This window comes from Meles meles, chromosome 6 (assembly GCF_922984935.1).
Source record: "Meles meles chromosome 6, mMelMel3.1 paternal haplotype, whole genome shotgun sequence".
NCBI lineage: Eukaryota > Metazoa > Chordata > Mammalia > Carnivora > Mustelidae > Meles > Meles meles.
In genome coordinates this window covers 39,361,271-39,379,463 of record NC_060071.1, presented here as the reverse complement: position 1 = coordinate 39,379,463, position 18,193 = coordinate 39,361,271, and the positions used below count along the sequence as shown (strand labels likewise).

The 18,193-nt window shown below is 38.2% G+C and overlaps 1 protein-coding gene across 3 annotated transcripts in view; it reads right to left on the bottom strand.

Moving 5' to 3' along the window:
* Positions 1-18,193, bottom strand: part of UNC13C (unc-13 homolog C) — a 629,711-nt gene that overhangs the window by 48,628 nt on the left and 562,890 nt on the right. For all 3 annotated transcript variants that reach the window (XM_046009970.1, XM_046009972.1, XM_046009971.1), the window contains one exon: positions 5,468-5,615. In XM_046009970.1, coding sequence (XP_045865926.1) covers positions 5,468-5,615 — 148 coding nt within the window. The remainder of the gene's footprint in view (positions 1-5,467; positions 5,616-18,193) is intronic.

Sequence of the window (18,193 nt, the reverse complement as noted above, 5' to 3'; positions counted from 1 at the left end):
TTCCAATGCAATTACTTCTAATTAATATTTAGTGTTCTGAACACTAAGCATGCCCCGTAACAGCAACCAGAATGAGGAGAAACTGGAAAGCAAAGGAAGAAGTTTGGGGATACAGTTTGTTGCTGACATGAAAAAAAAAATTAAAAGATTATTTCCTGCAAAGAAGGGAGATTAAGTCATATTAAAATGAGAAAGTAAGGAGCCTGAAGTAAACTCGGTTATTCAAAATAAGAGAGAAGAAGGGTGCCTGGCTCAGTGGGTTAAGCCTCTGCCTTCAGCTCAGGTCATGATCTCAGGGGCCTGGGATCGAGCCCTGCATTGGGCTCCCTGCTCAGCGGGAAGCCTGCTCCCCCGCAACCCCCGTTTCTGCCTGCCTCTCATCTTTCTCTCCTTGTCAAATTAAAAAAAATCTTTTAAAAAAGTGGAAAAAAAAAAAGAAGAAAGCGTGAGCTATAGAAAGTAATATATATTCTGATATTCTGATTTCTGGTTAAAATAAGTATGAGAAAAAAATAAGTATGAACTGGTGGGAAGTACATTGTTTTCTGCCACTTCTCTACATGACTTCAGCATGTATCTTAATCTATTTGTGATGACATTTCTTAATCTGAGAAGTATGGATAATGCTACCGGCCTCCGAGGATTATTGGAATGCACTGCATAGTGGTAGACAGCTGACTTGCTATATAGTAACGCTCAGCAGTACAGTAACTTTATCTGACCCTTACCATTTCTACTTTGGAAAAGGATTCAGCATATTCCGAACCATATCACATCGCCACTCCTAGTAAAGTTATTTGAGTACACCTTTTTGACTGGACTGAAGAGTCTCATCCAGTTTTGTTTCAGACCAACTGCAACTTTTGAAGAGCCAAATGTCATAAATTCTCAATTTTCCCCCTGCACTACTAAAACATACTAACATCTCCTCTTGGAAGGCAGTGCTAGCTAGTTGAATTCCACTGGCCCAGGGATAAAACTGTGGCATAAAATCCTTTGGATGGGATTCCAGATCTCTGGCTACCTGGGCAAGGCTTATCAGCTAAAATGAGAAACCATTTCTGACTGTGCTGTCCAATCAGTATTAAACTGAAGATGGCCAAGTGGATTTTAATATTACTTCCCCCATGTTAGCTGAGGATATTTCTTGGTGTTTTTACCGATAGGTGACATCCAGTAGTAGGTCATTTCTTTATTCTGAAGCCAGTTCTTTGTGAAATAAATATTATCAATGTTAAATTCTCCTACATTTCTGATAAGAAGAGATCCTTTCTTCAGTGAGCCATTTCAGAAGGGTTTCTTTTCTACTTATGGACATAACTCCCATAGCTGGAGGAAGCTAATTTAGAGATAATTAATGCCTTATATACATAATGTATACATTGGAACATATTCACAGATTCCAAATGTGAATCAGTAGCTATCTGATTTCTATTTCAAATTTAAATACTTTATACTCTATTTTAGCAGGAAACAGGTCATTAAAATGACCAAAAGGATCTGATTTTTTAAATAAGCAGGGACTCAAAGATGATAAAAAGTTAACAGGACAGATCATGGAATAAAATATTTTATCTCATATATTTTAAATCACATACTCATTAAGTTTAATTTTTTTTTTATGAGCCAGTTGTAACAGAGCCATAAATATCCCTTTGTCTGTAAAGCTTTTAAGATTCAGGTTCCTCAAGCTCTTATACAAGCTTAGATAAGGAAACAATATGACAGAGAGTAGCTCAGCAATTAATCATTCTGTGCCTCATTCCAAATTGTGTTATACACTGAAAAAAATTCCACTTAATATGTTAAACTTTTATACAATTTCTCACTGTCTGCTACTGCATGAAATATTCAAAGGGCCCTTGATATAATGAAATAGCTCTTCGAAAAGTTTTTTTATAATGGATATTATAATCAAGATGCAAGAAAACAATTTTGTAGCACCTTCTCAAACTGTAAGTAATATATCCCTGAAAAACAACAACAACAAAAGTATAATTTTTTAAGCTAACTACCCAATCTGAACCATTGCATCAACTATAAGAGGAAGAAGAGGTGATAATTACTACAAATATTAAAGTAATTGCTAATATTATTACACAAAACCTAAAACAGTACTTCTGTATATTTTAATGGTGCAGAGAAATCTGAGGTACTTTCAAATATATTTACTGATCAAAAATTGGAAGTGAGGGGCGCCTGGGTGGCTCAGTGGTTTAAGCCGCTGCCTTCGGCTCAGGTCATGATCTCAGGGTCCTGGGATCGAGTCCCGCATCAGGCTCTCTGCTCGGCAGGGAGCCTGCTTCCCTCTCACTCTCTCTGTCTGCCTCTCTGCTTACTTGTGATCTCTCTCTGTTAAATAAATAAATAAAAAATCTTTAAAAAAAAAAAATTGGAAGTGAGGAGAATTTTGTTTTAAAAGCAAAATATTATTTCATAATAAAAATAAACCATGGATGGTCTTGACATAGTGGGATTTTAAAAGTAAGAGCAGAAGTAGATACACTTTCCTCGACAGTTTCTATATCCAGAATGACTTCCTCTTTCTATCACCTCATGACTCAGTTTACCCACTGGCCTTTCTGCCTTTCCTGTCTTCTGAAGTTAAAATTTTTCCTCTTCTGACATGACCTAAGTTACAACACTTCTCACTTCAGTCCAGTCATAAGAGCAGGATGGCCTGATCTCGGCATTACTGCCATTTTGGGCCAGATAAATTTTTGTTGTAGGAAGCTTTTTTTTGAACCATAGATAATTAGCGATGTCCCTGGTCTCCACTCACTAGATACCAGTAACATGACCACCACTCCCAGATACAACAACCAAACTCTCCAGATATTGTCAAATGTCCATAGGGAACCAAATCACCCTGCTGGAGAACTGCCATATTAGAGCAACTGGTATATATAACATCATGTTCAGTTTTGAATATATGCCTCAATGTATGAAACTTCATTCAGAGGTGATACTCAGTAAATATTTATAAAGTGAATACAGAATAAGATGGTGCTTTCTTACTGCAGTTCATTTGTAGAATAATAAACATTCTTATAAAATGAACTATCAGTTTCACTTGAGTACTTAATACTTCTATATCCATTTTGGATTGGCTTATTTCCCAATATTTGGAATAGAAAGAGAAGACAGTGTTTTTCCAAATTGATAGTTCTCACTTGAACTCTGTGGTTCATAAATTTCTAATGGGACTCGATCCCTAGCAGTTTTTTCTTTCTTTTTTTTTTTTATCACTAGAGAAAGAGGATGTCTAAATTGATTCCAAAACAAAGAAGAAGGAAATCAAGGTGAAAATGGGAGAGAAAGGAGCAAAAGGGAAAGAAAGAGAGAGAGGAGGAGGAGGAAAAGAAGTGAACAAGATATACTAGGTTCTTCTATACTTATAAGACCCATTAATGACAAAGTTGAATTAAAATAAGCAATAAAATAAATTCTTGGTTTTGATTTTGACACTATTTCTTTCTTTCTTTCTTTCTTTTTTAGCCCTTCTATTTCTGTACCAGTTTTTAAGCATATTCAGAGCTAAATGTTGTTAGTTACACATCACAAAGAGAACATCTGGGTCAAGGTACAGTAAACTGCCAATGCCACAGAAGTCCTTAGTCCCTATTCCCTGGAGAGAGCTGCTCTCCTTACTTCGTAGAAATCCTTACCTTGTTATGTGTTGTCCCTTTACTGTGTATCCCTGAACACTGAGGTTTAGGTTTTGGAATTCTTATACATTTAATCACTCAGTATTATATATTAATACTGAGTGATTAATATTATATATTATTAATATCAGTAATAATATTATATGTTATATATTCTTTAGTATCTGGTTGGTTTTATTGAATATTTTGTTTGTTCTGATTCATCCATGTTGTATGTAACTGTAGCTTGTGTAGGTTTATAGTTCTATAGGATCTTATTGTACAAATATGCTACAATATTTGCTCAACTGTTAATGGACATTTTTTTTTCCTAGCAAATTTTCTTACGCATGTCTTGTGGTGCACATACACACACATTTCGTTTGGATTCGCACTTAGGAGTTGAATTGCTAGGTATTAGGGAAGGCAAATCTTCAACTTTAATAAATAATACCAAACTCTTTTCCTACTTATCCTTATACCAAAACTGAGACACATAATGTAGTATTGTGTGCTGTGACATCTATGCTACAAAATGGGCTCTGTGCATGTGTGTGTGCGTGTGTGTGTGCGTGTGTGTGTGTACCATGCGTATACCATAAAAGCAAAGCAAAGGTTTCATGCACTCAAATTTTCTGGGAATAAAACTGCAACTCTATATGATACTAGAATGTAATTCTAATGTATATTTATAAAGTTTGGAACATCTTGAGGGATGATGGATTGAAGGGAGCAATGTTTTGAATATTTCTGTAACTCTGGACAACCCCTTTTGAGCTCAACTCTTTTTCCCTTTCTCAAATTACCCCAAGAGGTAACCTGGGTTTGTGTAGCACATGGAAAGGACTATTTGTTGCATTTGATTGGGCACTCTCAGAAACTACAGTGTTAAAGACAGGCGAAGGTCGTACCTAGCACATGCCTTGGTATTACAGGGAAAGCACCTACCTGTGATGTAGTTAGAAAAGTTCAAATATTCATGAAGAAACACAGACAAGTTTGGAGCATTTTCATCATGGGAACAAAAAAATCTGTATACTTTCTTTCCTGAGGATTCCTCATGGATGAAGATAGTGTTCTCATATTCATTTTTACTATTTCTATGGCATGATTTATTATGTTCTAAGTTTGATCCTGCATTTGGCTCTTTGTGACTTATATTGACATTTTTAATAATCTCTCAGAAATGCCAGATCTTAAATTCATATAATTACCAAAATATGATAAATCACAAAGGAACTTGAAAGAGAGGCTGCTTACTAGTAATATCCTATATGAGGTGGAAAGTTTGCCACATGAAACAAATCCAATTGTCCAAGAATGTGTTTGCTTCTTGGTTCATTTCAAAGTAAAATTTAAAATTTCTTTCATGTAAAATTAGAGTAAAATGAGGTTTCTCTTCTGGAAATCGCAGAGCAGATTTTACGATTTAAGTCAAGATCTGGGGAATTATTATCATATTTTGGACGTTACCGGGAAGAGCAAACACTACACCCTTATACTGAATTAAAGAGACTACCATGACTGTCGATATTCAAAACTAGGTTTTACTAAATCTTATGAAGTTAGAATCACCAAGAGTCAACCATTCCATACAGTTTTAGTATTAAGCTGATCCTCATGTTACTGAAATTATTTCTAAAACTGTAATTCAGGAGGGCTGAAATATATTGATCATTTTCTATTAAACATAATCTTCAATTCTAATTGATGGTTTAATTTATTGTAGTAAAAATTATTAATAGTATTTATAATAATTCTTCTGTTGAATGTTAGTTGTATTCAGCTGACTCTATTCTCACATCCAGTGTGTTACTTACTCTGTGAGGTCTGAGTGTCTATGAATTTCTTTATCAAGGCATCAGTAGTTTGGGTATAAAGACTGAGAGCGTATCTCAGAGACTGAAGATCTGGGCTTTTCTCCAAGAAATTCTTTTTCAGGCCATTTCCTCCCGCATGAAAGTATTGCTGAAGAGAAAAAAAAAATAATAACGTAAGCAGAAGGATTTAGAAAGAAGTATTGAAGGAAGGATTTTATTGCCATAATAGTGATGCTCAAATGGAATAATACAATATGATCAATGTGAAATTATGACAAAAGGACAGTCCTGACGCTTTCCCATTACTAGGTGATAAGCCTGTCATTCAGGTCCCCTCACTATCTCTGAACTGATGCTTTACATCACAGACCCCAGATCCTTAAAGCTTAAGGTTTTTCCTCTCATTCAAAACTTAAGTATATGGGATCATGAAGATGCAGTGGTAAAAAGGCTATTTATAGAATGACAGGTTTAGATGACAGTTGTCAACTTGGTTATTGGCTTGTTTCTAGTATGTATGTATGTATGTATTTCCAGGGTTGTCAACATTTCACAAAGACCGTAGTACCCGCATCACATATTGTCCAGATACTAGTTTGTGATTCTAGGCCAGGTGCCTGCTGCTCCATTTTCCCCTGCTCTAAGCCCACAGTCGGGCAGATATAGAACAACCTGAGGAGGCAGAGTGGTCGTTGGAAATCCAACATCTCCTGCACCTCATGTCTGATGAATGTAATAAAACATAGGGATTTTTTTATATTATTACCCAATACTCAAAACATTAAAATATCTGCAGCTAAGATACTAGAGAAGGTATATGCTCTTTAATAATAAATATAGTCATTGAGGGACATTAGCATTTTTCATGCTGAAAGTATTATGTGCAGATATCACCTAGACAGTAATTATATACAAATACGTGACAGAATTAAGGGAATTTTTTTTCCCAACCACTTATAGATGGTAACATATTTACAGTGTACTGTTAAGGTTAGATAAATAGTTCTCACTCTCTCCCTGTAACGAGAGTATTAAACTATATACTCACTGCAACCTGACTTGCTTTGATCTATGATTCTCACAGAATGATGTATTTTTTTCCAATTTAATTTTTTTCAGTGTTCCAAAATTCACTGTTTATGCACAACATCCAGTGCTCCATGCAATACGTGCCCTCCAAAACACCTATCACCAAGCTCACCCAACCCCCGTGCTCCTCTCCCCTCCAAAACCTTCAGTTTGTTTCTCAGAGTCCATAGTCTCTCATGGTTTGTCTTACTCTCTGATTTCCCCCAACTACTTCTCCTCTGCATCTCCCCATGTCCTCCATGTTATACCTTACGCTCCACAAATAAGCGAAATGATATGATAATTGACTCTCTCTGCTTGACTTATTTCACTCTTCCAGTCCCATCCATGTTGATACAAAAAGTTAGGTAATTCATCCTTTCTGATGGAGGCATAATATGCCATAGTATATATTGACCATATCTTCTTTATCCATTCATTTGTTAAAGGGCATCTTGGCTCTTCCCACAGTTTGGCAACTATGTCCATTGCTGCTATGATCATTGGGTACAGATGACCCTTCTTTTCACTACATCTGTATCTTTGGGGTAAATACCCAGTAGTGCAATTGCAGGGTCATAGAGTAGCTCTATTTTTAATTTCTTAAGGAATCTCCACACTGTTTTCCAAAGTGGCTGCACCAGCTTGCATTCCCACCAACAGTGTAAGAGGATTTCCCTTTCTCCACATCCTCTCCAACACTTGTTCTTTACTGTCTTGTTGATTTTGGCCATTCTAACTGGTACCTTAATGTGATTTTGATTTGAATTTCCCTGATGGCTAATGATGATGAACATTTTTTCATGTGTCTATTAGCCATTTGTATGTCTTCTTTGGAGAAGTGTCTGTTTATGTCTTCTCATTTTTTTTTTTAAAGATTTTATTTATTTATTTGACAGAGAGAGATCACAAGTAGACAGAGAGGCAGGCAGAGAGAGAGAGAGGGAAGCAGGCTCCCTGCTGAGCAGAGAGCCCGATGCAGGACTTGATCCCAGGACCCTGAGATCATGACCTGAGCCGAAGGCAGCGGCTTAACCCACTGAGCCACCCAGGCGTCCCTGTCTTCTCATTTTTTGATGTGATTATCTGTTTTTTGAGTGTTGAGTTTGAGGAGTTCTTTATAGATCTTGGCTATCAGCCCTTTGTAGTGTGATTTGCACATATCTTCTCCCATTCCATGGTGGGTTGCCTCTTTGTTTTGTTGACTGTTTCCTTTGCTGTGCAGAAGCTTTTGATCTTGATGAAGTCCCAAAAGTTCATTTTCCACTTTTGTTTCCTTTGCCTTTGGTGACGTGTCTTAAAAGAAGTTGCTGTGGCTGATGTCGAAGAGGTTACCACCTATGTTCTCCTCTAGGATTCTGATGGATTCCGGTCTCATGTTGAGGTCTTTTATCCATTTCGACTTTTTCTTCATGTATGGTGTAAGAGAATGGTCAAGTTTCATTCTCCTATACCTAGCTGTCCAATTTTCCCATAACCATTTATTGAAGAGACTTTTTTCCACTGTATATTTTTCCTGCTTTGTTGAAGATTAGTTGACCATAGAGTTCAGGGTCCATATGTGGGCTCTCTACTCTATTCCACTGGTCTATGGGTCTGTTTTCGTGCCAGTACCACGCTGTCTTGGTGATCACAGCTTTGTAGTAAAGCTTGAAATCAGGCAACATGATGCCCCCAGTTTTGTTTTTCTTTTTCAACATTTCCTTAGAAATTTTGGGTCTCTTCTAGTTCCATACAAGTTTTAGGGTTGTTTGTTCCAGCTCTTTGAAAAATGATGGTGGAATTTTGATCAGAATAGCAATGAATGTATAGATGGCTCCTAACTGGGTATGTGCCATCCCTTTATCCCACACATTAAAATTTCTGAATAAAAGAATTCCATGAATTGAAAACTCATAGCTATCTTAATTTTCTCCCCTAGTCAAGAGGAGATGCAGAAAAATATTCTGGGCATTTGTAGGCAGCTGAGTGCACTTTCAAAGAGTGTAAAGTAGAGAAGGTTCAGGGCATAAGCCGGAGCAAGTAGACAAAGGAGACAGAATCTGCAGAAGGACTGCTACCACTCCAGACACCGTCCCTAAGGAGAAAAACCTCTTAAACTTAAAAATGCCTGTACTAGCTGGGTGCATTGTGAAAACACAAGCTGTGCCAAAAGCAATCTATGTTTATGGAAAGGAGGCATAGAAAAATGGCAAAAGCCTGTTCCTTTTGGGAGATGATGAGATAAAACACTTAAAATTTTCCCTAAACCTTGATCTTAAAAAAGAAGAAGAAGAAGAAGAAGAAGGAGAAGGAGAAGGAGAAGGAGGAGAAGGAGGAGAAGGAGAAGAAAAGAAAGTTAAAATACTTTCACAGGCAGAAAGTACATATTGAGGAGTATGAGTCCAGAATTGTTTCAGGAGCCTTAATGGATCAAAAAATATGATACCTCCTCAGTTCAGGAAACATGATATGATAATTAAGGTAGAAAACATTAAATGGATATATTGAGAGGGGAAGGTTCAGGTGGGATTTGACTGTTTACCTAGAGGAACGGAGGGGTGCCCCCCCCCCGAGATCTATTTATATAATGAACCAAGGAACCATCAGATGAGATAGCTCACGCTCATTATATAGTGTAGCAGTGGCGTTCACCGAACAGGAATAGGCATGATCTCTGGGCGTGTTTGGCAACACAATCTGCTTCTCAAATTTTTTCAGATAAGCTCCATTCTTACCAAACTGAGCACAAGTGCTAGAAAATTAGGATAAAAAGCAATGCAGGAGAAACCAGGAGCAGCACCTAAGAGGACGTATTGCCCTCTCTTGGGACAATGGAGACTTGTCAGGAAAAACTGCCAAAGATTTTGAAATGGACCAAAAAAGATTAGTGGGTGTTCCGCTTAGCCTGCCCGGCTGGGTTATCTTTGCTTTTCATTGTTTCTGAGCTATTTAAAACTCTGTAAATGATAGAAAATGGATAATCATGTAAATGACTCTTGTTCATAGAAATGTAAATTAATTATTTCTGGTGGGATGCAACTGATTATTGTTCTGTGGATGGATCCTTTTTGCTTCTATTTGTAAGCTGATTTCAGCTTTCCTTTTTGCATATTCTTCTGTGTGGTTCTTGGAATTCTCCTATAAGCTAGTTGTAAGATCTTACTGGTGCCCTCATTAACTGATGAGTTAAATAACATTTTTGACAAGTTTTACAACTGCATGCATGTCACAATTCTACTCTGCTTCAAACACTGTTCTTTCGTGGTATGGATAAGGCAGCATGATGACAGCATTCACAAGGATGGGCATGGTTTTCACTGTGCGGTTTGTGAGCTAGAACTGTGGGCTCACACTGACACTATGAGTGGTGGGGTCTGTCTTCCTGCCTGTTCTCTCTGCCTCTGTCCCTTAACAAATGTTTATTAAACTTGTATTTTAAACCAGACCTTGTGCTGAATGCCAAGAATATGAAGCCAAGGAGGTGTACAGGCTATTCTCAAAGGGATTATAATCTAGTGGGAAATGTCACCAAGATGTCAATGAATGACTCCAATAATGTTGCAGGTGTAAGAAAAACAAGTGGAAAATACAGATCATGGGGTTGGCGAACATTTCTATTAGGGAAGGGTCCGTAAAGGCTTCCAAAGAGGTGTCATCTTTGGTATTTATCAGTTTTTTTAGCACTGCCATTTTTAAATTTGGCAGCCACTAGATCATTTGCTGCAGTGGAAAAGAGAAACAGGACAATCCCACTTACGTAATCAAGGGAAACCAGCAGTCCCAGCTCTACTTAATAATATAGTTCCTGGGTATAGCTTAAAATATACTGTTTGCTACTGTTATTCTGTTCTCATCACTAAACTTGTGGGGCCAGGGAGACACCAGTTGCCTCTAGGCAGTAGAGGGCCATAAGAAGTTGAGATGACTTTGTACCCCTAAAGATTCACAAGACTTGTTGACATGTGGAAAGGCTCTGAGACCCACTGTGGTTACGAAATCTGCTTAACCTTGCAGTAACATACCTGCTTCTTATAATTATTTGGCTTTAGGACACATATCCCATACAACATCTATTAACACTATAGGGCACAGAAGTGTTCCATGGGATAGATTTAGGAAACCCTAGAGGAAATAAGAAAACTAGACTTTATAGAATGGAGATATATAGATATATATTATTATATATAATATATAATATATATTATATAGATATATATTATATCTCCATTATAGAATGGAGATATATATAAGGGTGGAGAAGTCTTCATGAACAAAGAGAACTAGAGTCGGGCTTTGAAGGCCTAGACTGTGTATTTGTTCTTGAACTTTTCACAATTGTAATAGGAGAACATGTTTTATTACCAAGACATTAGGTTATGGACCTTTGGGACACCGGGAACAACTATGAAGTGAAAACATAAACAGGGAATGAGTTTGTTCCTGGGTAAAACCTAAGGGTCCCCCTGGCGTTTTTGGTTATGATACTAAACTGACTTTGTAGCCAGAGGGTATCATGAGTCATCCTTCTAAAGGCTCTAGCAGGATCCTAAGTGAACAGTAGAAGATGCTGCGCAAGGGCAGAAATGATACTTTTGTCTCTTAAGTGCATTGTGTAATAGGAAATGTTGCAAGACAAACCCTGGACAGAAGGTAGCAATTTTCAGAGAAAAAAAAAAAACAGGTTGCAAGATCCTAAGAGCTAAAGCTTCCATTCAGTGAGCACAGATAAATAACACATGCCACTGGCTCCTAACTCAGAGAGAGGAGGAGAGGACTTCTATGGTTATGCAAATACAAACTGGATGAAAACATTATTTTAATAGAAACCTTTCACACAGTGTTGAGAACCTGGGTGACCGCTCCTGAGAACATGGGTCTGTTTCTCTCACTGGCACAGATAATAAGAAAGAGGGCTGCAAATAAGGCATATACCTTGGCATTCGGAGAGTTCACATTGTTTTGATTCTGCAGGAGCCAAGCAGGAGGGTGGCATTTGTTTTTTGCTGAGGCTTATGTCTGAAGGATATAAACTGGAGGCTGATGTGTGGGAGTGAATGTCTTAGCTATTAAACAGACCCCACTATCCATAGCTCAGTTCAGCTTAGTTGCTCTCCCTTCATTATAGTAAGCATTGGGAGGGGGATTATATCCTAGAGAATAATTTGTGTACATGGGGTTTTAAAACCTTCTAGATGTTTCCCTTATGCATGTAAAAGTGGATTTTTCCCCATTGGTTCTAAACAAACAAAAACGGGACTCAGTTTCCTGTTGTTTCTCTGCAACCAGCTGTGTAAACCAAGAACCTCCAATTTAATCTATTCTGTTTACTTAGATTAATACAAAATAGCAGAAAACAATTGGCAAAATAAGTTAGCACTAGCCATTTTCTTCCAAGAAAGGGATTTTTAATCAGGGAACTGTGAACAAGTTGGCTGTTCACAGCTGTGAAGGATAGGGATGTCAGCTGGATGTCATTCTCTCCATCCTTGGCCCTGTTCTGGCTGATAGTTTCACAATGGACTTGGACAAAGGCAGAAAGCATGTTTTTAAAATGTAGAGTTGAGCCAAGGCTTGACGGTATTACTTTGAATGACAGAATGTGGCTTCAGAAAAGGTCTTGGCAGCCAGGAATCATGGATCAACATTACAGGATGGCATGACAAAAAGACAAAAAAAAAAAAAAAAAAAAGGGAAAAAGACTATATTCATGATAAAAAGTTTATTTCAGAGTATGGAATGGGGGTGACCTGGATTAATGTCAGTAAAATTTCAAAAGCCATAAAGCTGCATTTTTTTCTCATGTTTCGCATGATTTAATAAAGTGATGGGGCAGCTATCAAAGATAATGAATTCTGATCATGCATTAATATACATAGATGGGTCAAGATGAAGGGTCTGATGGAGCAAATACATCCTCTGCTGATTAGAACACATCTGAAATATTAAGGTCATTATAAATTTATTCCCAGGCTTCATGATTTATAAGAAAGATGAAAAAGTGGAAGGCATCCAAAGGTAGAGGGCCAGGATATTGTAAGGTCTAGAAGGCATGTCATTCAATAAGTGGCCGCAGATAAACTGGGGAGGCATGATAGCTTTCTTCAACGTATGAAAGGCTATCATGTGGAAAAGGAAGTAGAATTATTTTTCAAAGGACAGAAGGACCAAGATAGCACTAAAAGTACCAGGGAAACAGATACTGGTTTGATATAAAGATGACCTTTCTGGGGGTGCCTGGGTGACTCAGTGGGTTAGAGCCCCTGCCTTCGGCTCGGGTCATGATCCCAGGATCCTGGGATCAAGCCCCACATCAGGCTCTCCTTCTCCCTCTCTCTGCCTGCTGGTGATCTCTGTCTGTCAAATAAATAAATAAAATCTTAAAAAAAAAAAAAAAAGAAGACCTTTCTGGTAATAAAGTGCATCTTAAAAATTGAAGCTGCTCCTTGAGCGTCAGTGAGGTTCTGTCACTGGCCATTATTAAGTGGTGGCCATTTGTCTCTAGGCCAACAGTGCTATAGATGACATGCCCGTCTGAACAGGAAAGGGGAGCTATTGGGTTATGTTTCCAATTCTGAGATTTTAGAATCTTTTTCACCTCTTTGACTCTTTGTTTTCTACTTTAAAATGTGTGAGGAAATGTAAATTCACCCTCGTTCCTCTGTGCGATGCGATGTGTACGTGGGTTATGTAACCTCAGAGAGTATCAGTCCATTCATTTGAAGGATGGGGACAGAGACGTCTACCCTGCCTGTACTGTAATGAGGAGATGAATTATTCCATCTGGAAGAGCTTTGTGAACTGTGACGTTCTTTCTACTTGTGAGAAAATATGCTTAATTGGCAGAATAACTGCCCAAACTTGAGTCCTGCTTTGTTTCCTAAGCAGCAGCCCCTGTCTCCAGCGATGTACCAGCTATTTATTTCGATGTTCCTGCCACCGCACCTAACTTCACCATAGGAGTAGAAAAACAGCCTCTTGCCTGATTCGTCATTTTTCTCAGTGGAACCATGCTTTTCCATCCTTTCGGTTAAAATCTCCAAGTCACCTTACCCTTGCCCCAATTTGGGTTGCCAAGTTCCAGTGACTGTCTCCTTCTTGTCATCCATATCCGTCTTCCACTTCTGTTCCTCAAGCCACCCTCCTAATGACTGCCCGCGTCACCTCATGCATTAAATAAGTGTAACTGATTTCTGTGACTAACTCTTCAACTACCCCATGCATTTTGTACATTTCTGTAAGATTTCCCTTGCTAAAATGGCACGCTGAGTATGCCACGTGTTTATAAAATCATCAATGGGTCTTCTTTTATAGAAAACACTGAGGATGTAAAAGGATCTCTGTCCTTTCACCCCGAAGATTTCCTGAAATGTCATTTTACATGGCTTCACCACCCAAACCTCTATCTAGTTAAATCCGGACCAGGCCATTGAGTAGTTTTGTCACTGACTCCCAGCCCTCTGGTCTCGCGCCTTTCTATGATGAAATCCTTTTCCCCCTGGTTATGTTCAAGTCGTGAATCTTTCTCCAAGAGAAACTAAGGTCTTTCCTATCCAGCCTGTGAATCCCCATCTGTCCTTGAAGATCACTGCTCTAGCTTCTCTTGATTCCCTGAGCTCCCACTGGTTGCTCCCTCTTCTGAATCCTGACCACTTTTTATCTGTCCCGTTTAAATGGCGTCTGGATCACCTACTACATATCTTACACTGGTGTTTACAAGTCAACACGGATCATTTAATTTTTAATGTGCCTTTTTCATTTTTCAATCTGGGTTAGAAACTCCTCGGAAAAACAAAAACAAAACAAAACGGCACTGCTTCCCAGAGGAGAGTCTCAGGGAACACTGGAGAATCCTATGGAGTTTATGTCCTTCTAGAGAAAGGATGCTTGCTGAGCACAGAGATCCAAAAGCCCAGAGGGCAAGGCCAGAAGGATTCAGACTATTGCTTGGAGCAGACTCAGGTTTACTAGTTAACCTCACTGAGAGAGAATGAAGGGATTAGGGAAGGTGGGAAACCAAACCAAACCAAACTAAAACCTGATGGCAGTTGAATAGGTAGGATCTTGGGTTTAACAACAGAAAGGGGCTCATCCAAAATAAACAAGTTTTCAGGTGATTTGATGGTTACATTTGTAGAGAGCTTTCTGTAGGACAGGAACTGTTTTAATTGTTTAACGTGTGATAACTCATTTAATTTTCTGACAATGATTCCTGAAGCCCTGTTATTCCCATAGGAGTGGACAGCGATTTACACACTGTAGTTTCCCTCTCTCTTAATCACTTACTACTCTGATACTCTGGTCATTGTCAGTGGTATAATTCCCCATGTGGTTCCCAATATTTTATTTATATTTGCATTAACATTCATATTCTGATATTTGCAAAGGCTTCCACCCTAATACAGTGACACACTGGATTTAGTAAGATAAGGGTGGGTGATGAGGAATGTTGTTATTACATCCGAACAGAGATAGAAAGACCTTGTATAAGTATCATTCTCTTTCTCTTAAAAAATAATCAGAGATTTTGTTCTGTTTATTATATTCTTCATAAATCTACAAAAATTAAAACACTTCAGACCTGGTTGTGATCTGTGAGAGATAAAGAGTTTTGCCAAATTAAAAATCAGGATAAATACTGTCTGCATGCTTAGCAAGCCATTCTTTTTATAATCCCAATAAAAATTCTAAATTCCTCTAATTGTTTAAATTTGTCATATATTTGAAGAACTTTTACAATCTATTTTTACTACTGATGGGAACATGCTAATGTTTCTTTACAAGTTTACAAGAAGAATTTTCTTCTTGGTTTCATACACTATTTTGGTAGCAATTTCCCATCATCACATATTTTTTTTTCCTTCCAATATCTATATCGTATTTTTGGAAAATCCATGCAGACAGTTTATTTTGCAAACTTAGATAAAATTATCATCTGCCCTTAACAACTAAGGTTTACTTTTTTTTTTTGTTTCCTTTTTTTTTTAGGAATTACTTGAAAAATATCTTAGAAACTATTTTCTACCACAGCTGGAGTCCTCTTTTTACATATATTAGATCCAAATATGCTACTGTGTTCCTTTGACCTTGGTGCAAGTGTCAACATTTGGGCTCCAATCCAATGTTCCTCTTTTATTTCCTACAATACTCAAGCTGTCGTGATCTGTTCCTCTGCACTAGACTACTTGAAGTTTTCAAACTGACTTACTCCTTCTTGCATTTCAGTCAAGCTTTTCTCTAAGCCTACAATGACTTTTCCCCTTGCTTTTCCCCATTCCAGCCTCTTTATAAATCCCCAAACTTCCCTCTCCATGAAGCTCCCCCCAGACACTTACAGAGACTATATTACCCTCTCTGTACTTTGCAGCACTTTGTTCACACCTCTTATTTCATTAGTTGCAGAGGTCTAGGTTCCCAAGACTAGAGCAAGATCCCTCTTCTCCTCAACCATCTCCTCATTGCCCACCTTATTTTCTATGCACACGTAAGCTTGCAAGTAATGATTTTTGAAATGCAATAATCCAAACTAGGTATTTTGCTCTTCTCATGAGCAGCTGAAATTTAAATAATGCAAAGACTATACTTATAATGATAAAAAAGATGCGAAGAAGCAGCCACCAAAATTGCCTCATGAATAATGGATGGCAGGATGGGGATGGGCCTCAGTCAGGAGTAAGAGCCTCAGAGGCATAACATCACGTATTCTGCTATTTGTCTGGAATCTAAATGATCAGAAATGGTACTGTATAGGATTAAATAAGAAGTAAATTCCAAAGCTATATTTGAATAGATACTCATACCTACTCCAAATTTTCTCCTTTATACCAAGCAATTCAGATTTCTAGAAGGCCCTAATTCACAAGGTTCTTGTTTTTAGGGAAATCTCTGTATTGTCCCTACATGATGTCAGACATCTGCAACATACATTGTGGAGTGTCATGTTTGGGTCCAAAGAACAAGTGTTCCAGGGAATTTGGAAGGCTGGGCAAAAAGTGAAACCAGCCAGCTTTTTTCCCAGGTTTTTCCATTTTCAAACTTCATCAGAAAGTCACCAGAGCATTGTTCAAGACTTAAGAAATTTCCTTAAACTCTTGGGATTATGCTCAGGTCAAGAGACTATTGTTGGAAAAAGGTCTCCTGCCTTTCTTTCAAAGAAATCCACATTTCAGGGAATCCCACAGCAGTCCCGAGTCTTCCTATTGGCTTTTTAGCTGGTACATACCGATTAAATTGTTGGCTATCTATATATCACCACTGTGACAGCAGTTATACTTTCACTTACAAATACTACTGATTTGGTTGCTTGTTGGCAGGGAAATAAATAAAATGTGTCACGGCCCACTCAGAGTAGCTGTAGCAGATCACTGTAATTTCTGATACTTGTGCCACAGTGTCCCCACTTTTGATTTACAATTGAAACTACATGAGACCAGTATGACAAAATACTCTAGCAGTTAAAATTTTAGTCTTTAAGAGAGTATTTTCATCAATACTTTTGTAGGAGTTGGAAGATTTTAAAGCATCTTTAAAAAATCATCTAAATATTGAAATCTGGCATTTTAATCTAGAAATAACTAATCTCTCTGAAGAAATGTTATTCATTTTGGTCTGCTGTATTTCACCAACCATTTGTTGGTTGTTGGTGAAATAACGATGTAGAAGCAAGGACAGTTTGGGTCCTTTCTCAGCGCTGCCAATTACTAGAAGCTCTCTGGCCTTTGTCAGTAATTTAAACCTGCTCGGCCTCTGTTGTTTAATCTATAAAAGGTGAATGATCACTCTTGACACACCTAACAACCAGATGTTTCTAAAGATCAGGCAAGACAATGTACATACAATGGAAGATATCTGGAAAAATGTAAAACACTATTTCAGTCCATAGTCTACAAACTCCATAGCATTCTCCTTGTTCACTTTTTATTTCCACCCTGTTTGCCTAAACTGAGTTCCAGAGGAAGTAGGATTAGGTCTTTGGCAGCCTTTGTGAGGCAGCCTGGGTAGCAACTGCTGCTTTTGCATAAGAACATCCTTCTCATGAAGTTTCCACTTACCTTATAGGTTCCCTCTGCTGGGCTCTGAGAAGACTTTCCATCACTAGCTGGTAGGGCTATAATTCCTTTAAGTAGTTATTCCTCTTTTACCTGAATTCCTTTGTAGTCAACATCAGAATTAGGGCTTGGTAGGACATTCAGTTGGGGCAAATCTCAGAATCGGACAAGATAAAGGGAGTTCCAGTTGTGGCAAACGGATGACAGAGCCATAGAAATGAATGCCCAGGTGTATGCCTTGGCAGATGGGCAGACCAGAGGGATAAGAATCTCATAATAGGGATAGGAGGTAGAGACCTGACTTCAGTCTCAGAGGTTCGGGAGGACCAGAGTCAGGCCCTAGAGGAACAAGATAATGGCATGAACCCATTTATTGGAGCTAGTAGAAGTATTTAAGACTGAAATAAAAGATCATCCCAGATGACCTGGAGAGGAAGATGGGATTGTTGAGCTGCCAAAATGTAGAAGGGGGAACTTGTTTGAACATCAGGAATGTCCCAGACTTTGGGTATAACTAGATGACAATCATGTGCCCCAACCAAGAAGTATAGAAGAAACGCTGGTCGTGGGGACAGAAGCCAGGTCCGAATGCCATTTCTTTTCATGGAACACATTTTTCTTCCTCTCTTGA